Below are 12865 nucleotides of genomic sequence, written 5' to 3' on the forward strand. Positions count from 1 at the left end.
CTCTCTCTCTCTCTCCAGCTCTCTCTCTCTCTCTCTCTCTCCAGCTCACTCTCTCTCTCTCTCTCCAGCTCACTCTCTCTCTCTCTCCAGTTCACTCTCTCTCTCTCTCTCCAGTTCACTCTCTCTCTCTCTCCAGCTCACTCTCTCTCTCTCCAGCTCACTCTCTCTCTCTCCAACTCACTCTGTTTCTCTCTCTCTCCAACTCACTCTGTCTCTCCAGCTCATTCTCTCTCTCCAGCTCATTCTCTCTCTCCAGCTCATTCTCTCTCTCCAGCTCATTCTCTCTCTCCAGCTCATTCTCTCTCTCCAGCTCATTCTCTCTCTCCAGCTCATTCTCTCTCTCTCTCTCTCTCTCTCTCTCCAGCTCATTCTCTCTCTCTCTCTCTCTCCAGCTCATTCTCTCTCTCTCTCTCTCTCTCCAGCTCTCTCTCTCTCTCTCTCCAGCTCACTCTCTCTCTCTCTCCAGTTCACTCTCTCTCTCTCTCCAGTTCACTCTCTCTCTCTCCAGCTCACTCTCTCTCTCTCCAGCTCACTCTGTTTCTCTCTCTCTCCAACTCACTCTGTCTCTCTCTCCAGCTATCTCTCTCTCTCCAGCTCATTCTCTCTCTCCAGCTCATTCTCTCTCTCCAGCTCATTCTCTCTCTCCAGCTCATTCTCTCTCTCCAGCTCATTCTCTCTCTCCAGCTCATTCTCTCTCTCTCCAGCTCATTCTCTCTCTCTCTCTCCAGCTCATTCTCTCTCTCTCTCTCTCTCCAGCTCATTCTCTCTCTCTCTCTCTCCAGCTCATTCTCTCTCTCTCTCTCTCCAGCTCATTCTCTCTCTCTCTCTCTCTCCAGCTCATTCTCTCTCTCTCTCTCTCTCTCCAGCTCATTCTCTCTCTCTCCCTCTCTCCAGCTCATTCTCTCTCTCCAGCTCAGTCTCTCTCTCCAGCTCAATCTCTCTCTCTCTCTCTCCAGCTCAATCTCTCTCTCTCTCTCCAGCTCATTCTCTCTCTCTCTCTCTCTCCAGCTCATTCTCTCTCTCTCTCTCTCCAGCTCACTCTCTCTCTCTCTCTCTCCAGCTCTCTCTCTCTCTCTCTCCAGCTCTCTCTCTCTCTCTCTCTCTCTCCAGCTCACTCACTCTCCATCTCACTCTCTCTCTCTCTCTCCAGCTCTCTCTCTCTCTCTCTAGCTCTCTCTCTCTCTCTCTCTCTCTCTCTCTCTCTCTCTCTCTCTCTCTCTCCAGCTCTCTCTCTCTCTCTCTCTCCAGCTCACTCTCTCTCTCTCCAGTTCACTCTCTCTCTCTCTCCAGCTCACTCTCTCTCTCTCCAGTTCACTCTCTCTCTCTCTCCAGCTCACTCTCTCTCTCTCCAGCTCACTCTCTCTCTCTCCAGCTCACTCTCTCTCTCTCCAGCTCACTCTCTCTCTCTCCAGCTCACTCTCTCTCTCTCCAGCTCACTCTCTCTCTCTCCAACTCACTCTGTTTCTCTCTCTCTCTCTCCAACTCACTGTCTCTTTCTGTCTCTGTTACGCTCTCTCTCTTCATGTTTTCATTTTCTCTCTTCCTGTCTCTCTTTCCCTCTCTCTTTGGTTCTCTCTTTTGTGTGTGTGTTTAAGTCATCTGACTGGAGTGCTACAATATCTTTTTAATATTTGTATATGAAAAACAATAATCATATTCTTGTCTTTCTCTTTCTCCCCAGATGATCAATCGATTGATGGAGAATCCATAACTCCAAATAATGCTGCTTGGAGACAGGGCAGGCAGCTGTTACGCCAGTGAGTATCTCTTTTTTTTTTTTTTCTTTTTTTTTTTTAACTTTCTATTCTGGAAAGTGTGTGTGTGTGTGTGTGCGCCCCATACTACTTTTTTGTTATTGGACAACTGTTTCCTAGCTGCCAAGGCACATATCACTTTAAAATGTGCTTGTGTGAATTGTCAAACTTAGAACAATTAAAGTAATAAAAACGGTGCTCAAGGTCAATAAATAAGAGATCCTTTGGGATGAAACTGCAATTGTTCAAGCACTTTCTATACATTTAATAAATAGTGTATATTATAGTTATATATCACAAGTAGAATACAATCCCTAGAATGGATAAAATTAATTCTGTAAATAGTTTGTCACATATTTATGCCCTCTTACATATAATAAAATTAATATAGAATGATACTAACCCTTATATCTAAAATCCTTATTCCAATTTTAATCAAAACCTATTACATGATTTTCTTTATAGAAAATGTCTAAATTTAAAGACTCAAGCTTAAAAAGTCTTAAGAAGAAACTGAAATTCAGGGAATTTTGCTCAATTGGTGTTTAATGAATATAGATTAAAAGCAAAACAAATCTAAAATATTGAAATTTTCAATCGAGATTTTGTGCACATATTATGTTCCCTAAAACACTTTAAAATACTGCAAAAAAAAAAAACCTAAACAATATTTATTTATTGATGTCTAGTATCTGTTAAAATTTCACAAAAATTAGAGGTATATGAATTTTCCAAAAGGGCTTCCGTTTTATCTGTGTGTAGTTTTCATGAAATTAAATGAAACTAAAAATAGCCTGCACTACCCTTACGCTTAGCGGCTGCATTCTCCTATTCATCATTATTAGTTAATTAGTTTAGGAGTGAATTATATATATATATGAATGATGTGATACCTAATTGATGATGGTTGAAGACGTGTTGCATGGTTAGAAATGATATGAGACTCATAGGATGGATGTGTAATGTTAGTCTTAAAAATAAGCTTAGATCAGACGAACTCAGAGAAAGATTAAATCTGGAAAGTATATAGGGAGATTTGTGCAGAAAAGGAGACTTTGATGGTATAGCCACATTGAAAGAATGGATGAGAATTCATAGGTTTGTAAATGCAGAAGAACTGAGTAAATGAAGGTAAACAATGAGTGGAGAAGAAAGGGGGATAAAGATCGGGCCAGACATAGGTTAGTTTTGAAGTTACTTTGTAAAAGCTATTCAATTCCTGCTAGCATGTAAAACGGGTTTTAAAGCGAATATAAACTTGAATCCCTACTAGACATCATCCTCAGGTATCTTTGGTCTCTCTGTATAAGAGTTTGTCAGGATAAAGATCTTGACATGAGGATACTTCTAATAGGAAGTAAACTCAGACCAAATATTCAAAAAAGACTACATGAATAAAAGTATAAACAAAACAAAATACTGGCAGGCCGGCACCCAGGATAAAAAGGGCCCCTTAACTCGTTCATGCACCAGACGGGAAGAGGTAAGCAATGGTGCAAACCTTCATTTCTCTGACAGTTACAATATTGGAATACCAGAGACAAACCAGGATCAGCCATCAGGCCTTGATAAAAAAAGACCCTGGCCCCTTAACACCAACAACTGCAGCAACCGAAAAAAGGGAACACAAGAGGCTTAAAAGCCCCGCCATGGGCTGTTGCTCCAAAAAGGTAATGCTGTTTTGCTACTATTCAAAGTTTGAAAAGTGGAGCAAAACATCAAATCAAATGTTACCCTAGAGAAGTAAAATTTTAAGTTAAAAATCAAACACAATTGATATATTCTTAGGAGAGCATAAAATGTAGGTTCTCCTTTATTATAGTGAAATCCGACAGCCAAAACATTGAATTTCCAACAACAAAAAAAAACAATAACTATTTACATTTGTTGTCAATTTCAACAATAAGCAATGTTATCTATGTAATTGTTATGTCACAATTAGTTAAATATTTTTGGAATATTATATAAAGCACATATTTCCATAATTTAACAAAAAAATGATTTCGTCCATGTTGTGTCGCAAAGTAAATGAAAAAGAAGCTATAATGTAAACTAAAATTGTTAATTACTTCAAACTATTTTATACCTTATTGTTTTTCATAATTTTTGGATATTTTCATTCCTGTGACATGACAAATCAGTTGATACCATTGGTTTCACTTGAAATTCAATATTCAAATTTCACTACAATAACGAAGAACAAAAGTGTATTAATAAATCAGACCTTATGTATTTCCATCCTATATTACATACTTGTGACAAGTGTCCAAGGGTGGTGTGTGTGTGTGTGTGTGTGTGTGTGTGTGTGTGTGTGTGTGTGTGTGTATTGTATAAAGTCACTGGCAATCAAACTCAAAACCCGACCGATAGAAAACGAAAAGGTGACATATGCAAATTAAGGGACGGTCAAATTTGAGCATTTAAAAAGCTGGTATTTCTTTCATTGGTGAGAACATTCATTTCTTGATTCAGAGTTGTTTGAATGTCAATGAGAAGAAAGCCATACAGATTTTCTACGAACATTAAGACAGGAAAAGAAAAAAAGGATTGCCATTTTTGCGTGTGCCGAGAACGTTGCAAGCTAAAGAAAAACTTTCTTTTGCACAAACGTTTAACAGTATTCAACAGTTCAGAGGCAAACTTTAATTTCAGCACTTCACTACTGCAGATAAAAATATGATTAATATGTTTAGCAGAGATTTCATATAATTCAGTAGATTACAAAATTTATGACAATATTTAAAATTATGTTATGAAAATGAACACAATGTTTATCCATGGGTACATGAGGATGCACAGATGGCATGAAATTCACAGGAAAATCCAAAAACATTTTAGGGTGAAATCATTTGAAGAAGAACAACGGTTACCTTCAAATCAGGTTATAATCGATTTTATTTTTATAAACAGTCTTTTTATATATTATTCAATTGGAATTCATTAGTGAGGTATACAAGAATACGGGATAGGAACTCCGAATCTCTTAACTGCATTCTCAGCAATTACTGCCATCCACAGTTGTTGTCGTCTCACCACATTTTGGCCAAGTAAGCCTCTGGCCGGCTTTGGGTAGGGTTGAAACTGCTACCTTCAGATAATTCTCACCTGGAACCGTAAAGATTCAACGTCTCTATCCACTGCCACAGGCCCCGAAGGGCAATCAAGATTGGATTTTTTGGTCTTATAAATCCAAATAAATAAACATGTATTTATAAGAGCAAAAAATCCAACCTTGATCGCCATTTGGAGGCACTGGATAGACGTTGAATCCCTACGGTTCCAGCTAAGAATTGCCTGAAGATAGCGGTTTCAATCCTACCAAAAGCCAGCCAGAGGCTTACTTGGCCAAAACGTGGTGAGACAACAACAACCATGGATGGCAGTAATTGCTGAGAATGCAGTTAGGAGATTCGGAGTCCCTATCCCGTCGCAATTACCACCCGATGAAGGCCAGAGGAATAGTTGGCCGAAATGATGTGAAACAACAACAAAGAAAAATGAGGATAATTGTCCGCAATAAATAAATTAATAAAAGTTTTTTTTCTTTTTAAGAAATTAATTTCAAAGCATAAATGTTATTCAAAACGCAAATGCTATATATATATATATATATATATATATATATATATATATAAAATCAGAAATTAAAAAGTACAATTTTATAGTTTGAATTATTCATCTTTGATATTTTTCTTCTAACAGTTCAGAATAACTTTGCATATGAATCAACACTTCTGCATTTACTTTAAAAAATTTTTTACTATACATATATGTGTCTATATGTGTATGTAAAATATAATGTCAGATAAATTACAACAGGAACTGAAGGGCACTGCACGTGGCAGATACCTTTTGTCAAAAGCTGGTTTTGTAAATCATCTGAAATCACACAATCAAAGACAGGAACTTTTGAGGAGACTTTTACAGCACATTCAGCAACGCTAAGTTGTCATATTTGTGGTCTAACCTGCAAATCTAAAAGTAGCCTGACATGACATGTTAGGATTCACAATATTATTATGTGAACCCCTTTACAAATGTGTACTTGTAGGACTAAAGCTGGGTTAAAAAATCACCTACGTGCACACAGCCGCACACCATTTAACTGAATAGATGGCAAACTTCTGTCAAGAAGAAGCAATCATCATATGTGCGTATATATTAATAGGCCACCACTAACCACCAAGTACTGAACAGACGCATCATGGATTTTGACATAAATATGTAATCTACATGTTTTGTAGATACTTATTAATGATGATACAACATATGATGCTTTGGTTGGTGTGTCGTTTCATCTGTTGCGAGAGTTCAAGGAAATGTGTGTGCCATTCAGACTAATCTAATAGTTTTATCTAATCTCTAATAGTTTCCTCCCCAGAACTGCTATAGTCACCAAAAATCCACCAGATAATGTTCAGACGCATCTGTGTTTGCCAGTTAACCCCTAACAGAGGCCTGTTCTAGTAGACACAAAAGCATGTCCACACATTGGTTGGTTTTGCACGTTGTAGTGGTGAAGGCAGGTCCTCTGGAAGTTTCTGTTAATGATTTCACCTTTTTTTTTTTTTATTATAATGAAAACGCTTTCCAATCAAATAACTTGACCATTGCACAAGCTTTTTAATAATGATCCTATGTAAACAGATCAATATGAAAAATAAATATAGATTTCTTTTCCTCTTATATACATAATCTTTGAGAAGTTTTTAAATGCATATAATGTGTAGCAAAATCCACCCCTACACAGTGGAGATTCCTAGATGTAAGAAAGCTTTCTACTCTAATAGTTTCCTCCCCAGAACTGCTAGAGTTGGAACTCCCTTCTGGGTTCCTGCTTTCCCAACTCTCTCCATAATATCTGTGCAACGTATGTCTCCGATAGTATCCCCCTACATCAACGTGGCATTGTGCCTTGTTTCGAGTGAAAATGGCGGGGGGGGGGGTTATACACATGCATGCGTGCATATGTATGGTGTATGTGTAATCCGAGCAGAGTGCTCAACTTATTAAGAAAATAAAAAATAGGAGCATAATATATTGCAGATGACAAGGACAGCATTGATATTGCCAGTTTCAAATCCACACAAAGGGGGATATATAATTTTCCAGGGAAGGAGATATCATTGCAGTTTTATAGTTTATTCAATCTTTGGATGTTTTTAATGAATTAGTGAATGTTTTGTACATTTGAAAATAACTTCAAACTGCTATCAATAACATATCAGAAAGTGATATCTCTAAAGTAGGAAATGCAGCAACAATTATGCAGTTCCTCAGAAATTACATAAGCGACTCATGGAGACAATAATGCCTGGGAAGATGATTTAATCTTTGAATATAAAATCACTATTTTCCTAATAGCAATAACATATCTAGATATAATATGTATAAATTTGGAAATTATCAAACAATTCTGTAACTCTTCAGAAATTATAGCTTATGATTGTAGGGAAGGTGCTTTGACAGAAAAGTGGTTATCTTTTCTTTTTTGAGTATACTGGACTATTTAAGTATATTTATTACTTCATCCTATTACTCCAGCAAAATTAGATGTCAAGTTGGTTTAACGTGGACCCCCCCCCCAAAAAAAAAGGAAAACACTGGATTTGTGCTAAAATTTACACTGATCAGGTTTATCATTATTCCTTGATGGAGGTGCTCCAGGCACCACACAATAGATTAATCTTCCCCTACACACCTACACCTGAAGAAGATGTACTTGGGTGGATTAATTCGTTGGATGAACTTACCAAAACCATATTTCACTCTGACAAAACAGAATTCTTCAAATGCATGTAATGTGCATACAAAAATATGATGGTCATTTCAGGTCAAGGTCATAAATACACTAGTCATTTCATGTTGCAAAGTCTAAAATAAAATATTTGTCAAAACTTCTTTCATCTAATTTTTATTTTTCAAAATATATCTGCACAATTGCTTCAATATAAAACAAATAGATGTTCACATTTCCATCAGTTGTGATAATATAATATCTAATAATTAAAAAAAAAAAATACATTTACGTTAAACACATAATTGCAGTGTCATATTTTTATTCAATCATCAGAATGTTTTTTTTTTTTTTTTTGAATAAAATAAAACCTAATGAGAAGAGTTATCTACCCTTGTTTATTTTCTTGATATTCTAATTGATATATGTATTGGTAATGTAAGTTTTTCACTGAATCTAAATAGACTATGGAAATTTTCATTGGGTTACATTGATATTTCTTTGATAAATTTAGAAGTTTAATTTTTGGATTATTCAGACTAGTGTTTTCATCTCTAGTTATTCACACAACGTTTTGGCTGTTGTAACCTCTAACCATCTTCAAATGTATCTTGCCGAACTCTGGAATCTGCACAGGATTTTGAACGGAACTTTTTATTTAATCCACAAGGACCTGTAGCATAACAGATTAAGTACATGGTAAAATTACAAAAAATTATGACACTCTTCTGGAATTTAAAAGTTCAATGCACAATTTTTAATTATAACTTCACTCAGTCATGGTTCATGGAACAAGAGCATGCTACCCCTGTGGATTAGGGTCCATTTGAAATTCTGTGCAGATTTCTGAGTTTGACAGAAAGAGTCCCAAGTTGGACAAGATACACCTGAAGAAGGATAGAGGTTACATGATCCGAAATGTTGTGCAAATGACACTCAAGACGAGAATGGTAGACCAAATAATACAAAATGAACCATTTGATTGAATTAGGATTTAAAAAAAATGTTCAACTCGTCAAAAGAATTACAAAAATACTCTTAAGGCTATTTATCTCCTATGATTATAAATGTGACACAAGGGGCGGAAAGTGGGATTGAAGAGTCACTGCCTCCATAGAGGAACCCTCATATCTACAAAAAATATCTAAACAGCTCTGTTAGTATTTCCCGGTAGGGGTGCCTCTGATGATTAGCAATAAACTAATACCTTCTCAAAGAAAAAGGGCAAAGACTGGGAGAATGGACCTCCTACAACTGCACAGCACTAGCATCAGACAGGGAAGCAACCATTTTATTTGATTTTTGTACCGAGGGAACAAATCCTGAGCTGGCAGTGAAAATAAAAACAGATTCTTAACATAGATGGGAGGGATTGATCTAAAGTTTGAGTTGAAGAAAAAATGAGAGAGCTGTTTTATTTTATGCCAGTACTAATTAACTATTTGAGGACGGTTCAGCCATTTTAAATCTGTTCTATGCATTGTAATCAGAAACATTTAGGATGCTATATGTCCCTATCTATAGAAGTACCTAAATAGCTAGTCAGAATCAAATATCAGTTTGCATGTATTGTAACTTAGATATAACAAAAAAATTCTGACAAGGTAACTTTATGTATTCGAAGACGAGGAAATGTTAGTGATATATATGTCTATCAGAAGTTATAAAATTATTCTGTTGAAAAGAATAAGTTTAACATTGGATTCTTTATAGTATTTCGATTATTTGTTTTTTAACTTGAATTTTATTTTGACAATGGAATTTTGAACGGAACCTTTTCTTTAATTCTTTAATTCATAGGGGTAGTTTGTTCTCATTCCATCAGCCATGACCAGGTGGAAGTCTTAAGTAATTCATAATTGTATTAACTGACTGAGGATTGAAGCATCAACTCCATAAGGACCTTTGTGGTGCAGTGGTTAGAGTACTTGGAAAATGAATTGTAAAAAGTGATGTTCTCCTGAAGGTTGAAGGTTCAATCCTCAGTGTGGGCGACCAAAAAATACAATTGCGAATTACTTATGTCATGGCTGATGGAACAAGAGTATGCTATCCTTTGGGAAGTAAATAAAGAGTTCCGCTCGAAATTCCGTTCAAATTCCCGAGTTCGACAAGATACACCTGAAGAAGGTCAGAGGTTACATTGATCGAAACATTGTGAAAGTCACACTCAAGATGAGAACAATAGTCTGAAGAATCCAAACAACATGAATAAATGTTTAAAGATATAAAAGAACTTGAAGCATAAAACTTTTTAAAAAATTACTGGAATGGGTATTAAATAATCCAAAAAGGATTGGCATTTTGAAACAAGATAATATTATACGTTTGTGAAAGGGGAAATATTTGTGATATATTATGTATCTTTATCTCAAATTCTATAAAGTTTCTGAATTTTTCTTTCTAGATGAATATTGATCATTTGTTTTAGAGAATTGTTCTTATTTTGTTATTCTCATAACGTTTTGTCTGATGTAATCTCCACAAGGACCCATGTCATAATGGATAAAGTACTTGGTAAAAATCACTTCTAGTCATTGAAGGTTACATTCTCGGTGCCGATGATACTAAAAAATAATTACTTAAGATGTCTACCCAGTCATGGCTGATGGAATGAGAACCTGTTACCCATATGGATTAAATAAAGGGTTTTATTCAAAATTCTGTGCAGATTCTTTAGTCCGACAAGATACACCTAAAGAAGGTCTGAGTTTATGTCGGTCGAAACAGGTGAATAATACTCAAAATAAGAACAGTAGGCCATATAATTCAAATAATACAAAATCTGCAAATTTTTAAATATTTATTTTGTCAAAGGAAATAAATTAACATGGAGTTTCTTTTTCTTTTTTTTAAATTTTTTCTCTGTAGATATCTACATGAAATCGGCTACACTGATACCATCATTGATGTAAGATCGGCTAAAGTCCGTTCCTTACTGGGACTGCAGCCCCATAACTCTGACAGTGATGCTGAGTGCTCTCAACCTGCCCTGATTAATGGTGAACAAACTAACAAACTAAGACCTGCCGATGATGAAACTGATGCAAAAAGGTAACACTTCTCTTTGCCAAATTCGTACATTTCTTTCTCCCACGTCTTCATCAGTTTTCAGTTAAAGTTACAATTAGGAGTGCTTGTCCGGAATTCTCCCGCTATGAAAAAACAACAAAAAAAAAAGAAATTTGTATGATGTGCGTTCCCTTTAACGGAAAGAAAATATTGTACATCAGAAATCCTGTAAATTGGTCAAATAGTTTTCTTTTTAAATAAGAAAATCAAATTTTATAGCTAAACTATGAATGACAATCTCACAATGCTATCTTGTAAACAGTCTGAAGAAACAACAAAAATAATTCCAAATCAAGATTTTAGAAAACCATTCCTAACATAAATTGTAAAAAACTCAAATTCACTTAAAAATGATTTTCATTTTAAAATAAAACTACTTGATCAATTTATGTAATTTTTGGCATACAATATTTTCTTTCCCTTATGGTGGCATATATACACATTTCTTTTTACTTTTTTGTTTTTTCATGGGGAAAGTCATAATAAACTGTTACTGACAAAACAGAATGAGTGTTTTTAAAAAGAAAAATCAAACTTTTATGGTATTTTTTGTCTATTAAATTGAAAATACGGAATGATTAAAAAAAAAAACAAAGATTTTTCCAAAAAAAAATAAATGCCCTCCTCCCTATGTTAAGAATGGCTTTGTAAATAATAACACTATTATTTAGAAAGCCATTTTTAACAAGGGGAGATTTTTTGTAATTTAATAATTAGCAGATATTGTAAAAATACAAAAAAACATTTGATATGATATTTCTCATGTAACTTATCATGGTATTACTGATTTCACTCAGGAATCCTGCACAAAGGTGTGTAGGGGAGCCTACTAGGGAAAATGCGCCATCTGAAAACCTAGGGGGAAGAAATCTTCAAATAACATTAGGCTGTGTATGGGCTAATGACACTATATTCCCTGAGTCCTGACTGAAAGTGTTAATGGCAGGTTAATAGAGACATACACAAATATAAAGCAAATGGAAATGGAATAAGAACATGAATTCAGAGAAAAACATATTTTGTAATTTTTGTTGGTTGTTATTTATTTACTTTTTTTTTTTGTAAAATAAATTAAATAATGAAGAAAAGGAAAGAGAGAAGAAAAATAATAGAGTTTCAATGGTGATGAGAAAGTAGGGTCAATCAAAATTCTGTATTACAGGACACAATCCCATATTACATGTTTGAGGAAAAAACAAAATAATAATTCTAATGGCTGTTAAAGTGTAAGTCACCATGTGTACCGAGACATGCTAATTTGAAAAGCATTCAAAGTTCAAGTCATAATTTTGGAAGAAAATCACAGTTCAACACGTTTTCCAACCAACGGATAAAAGCACCAACATGATTAAACAAAGAAGAAAAAAAAAGAAACAATTTTTTCACAAACCTTTTTCCTGCTTGCATATCCAGACAGATAATATCCTCAGCTGATTACATAAATGATGCCTTCCCTAGATACTTTGAATTCATGACTCTCGAATGATATGACCTTAGGTTTCCTTGCATAAATCAAATTCACATTACTCATATAACATGACTTTTAAACAAAAGTCCTTTTGTTCTCATGACTTTGCACTGTTTTTCAGCTCCTTATACCTGAAGCAAAATATCCGTTCACTTAGTGCCTCTGTTTTCATAAGCAGTCAGCCCTGAATCAACAACGGCTAACTTCAGACTGATTTTTGATTTCTTCAGTCTCTCGCACATGGCCTGCCCATACATTCAACATGAAAGGATTAATCTATCTAGACAGCTTCTTGTCACCATGCTGAAATTCCGACTGGATCATTCAGGTTACTAAGCGTTGTTTGGGAGAGCAATATCACAATGGGGAACACCTTTTGTCTTATCACTGTGCAACTGTCTGCAGAACAGCAACTGGAAATGAAATATACTACTGAGTTGTAACTGTAACCATATCTTTTTATATATATATATATATATATATATATATATATATATATATATATATATATATAGAAGGAAAGGTAAAAGAAATGGACGTAAATGTTAGCCAAGGGATGAGCAGACAGGATGTGGTCAGTTTTCTCAGAAATACTCTTAAAGATAGTAACTCTATTCCTTTAAAATTTCAGATCTATCATAATTTTATAAAATGTATTTCATATGAATAAATTTTTTTCAGGAAAGATGATGTAAGTGGTCCTGAATTTTTATGCCCAACCTCTATGCCTTCTACAATGGAAACTAGAAAAGTCTGCAAATGACATTGGTCTCCACATTAATGCGGATAAAACAAAGTTTATGACTTTCAATGTGAAAGGAGAGATCAGGCCTC

At 35.1% G+C, this 12865-nt stretch overlaps 1 protein-coding gene across 15 annotated transcripts in view; it reads left to right on the forward strand.

Annotated features, from left to right (window-relative positions):
* LOC145242380 (striatin-3-like) overlaps positions 1-12865 on the forward strand; it is a 416873-nt gene that overhangs the window by 300501 nt on the left and 103507 nt on the right. For all 15 annotated transcript variants that reach the window (XM_080105396.1, XM_080105383.1, XM_080105385.1 and 12 more), the window contains exons 4-5: positions 1682-1757; positions 10363-10545. In XM_080105396.1, the coding sequence (XP_079961522.1) occupies positions 1682-1757; positions 10363-10545 (259 nt within the window). The remainder of the gene's footprint in view (positions 1-1681; positions 1758-10362; positions 10546-12865) is intronic.

Source organism: Euprymna scolopes, chromosome 21 (genome assembly GCF_053919585.1).
Source record: "Euprymna scolopes isolate OS-2025 chromosome 21, ASM5391958v1, whole genome shotgun sequence".
Taxonomy (NCBI): Eukaryota; Metazoa; Mollusca; class Cephalopoda; order Sepiida; family Sepiolidae; genus Euprymna; species Euprymna scolopes.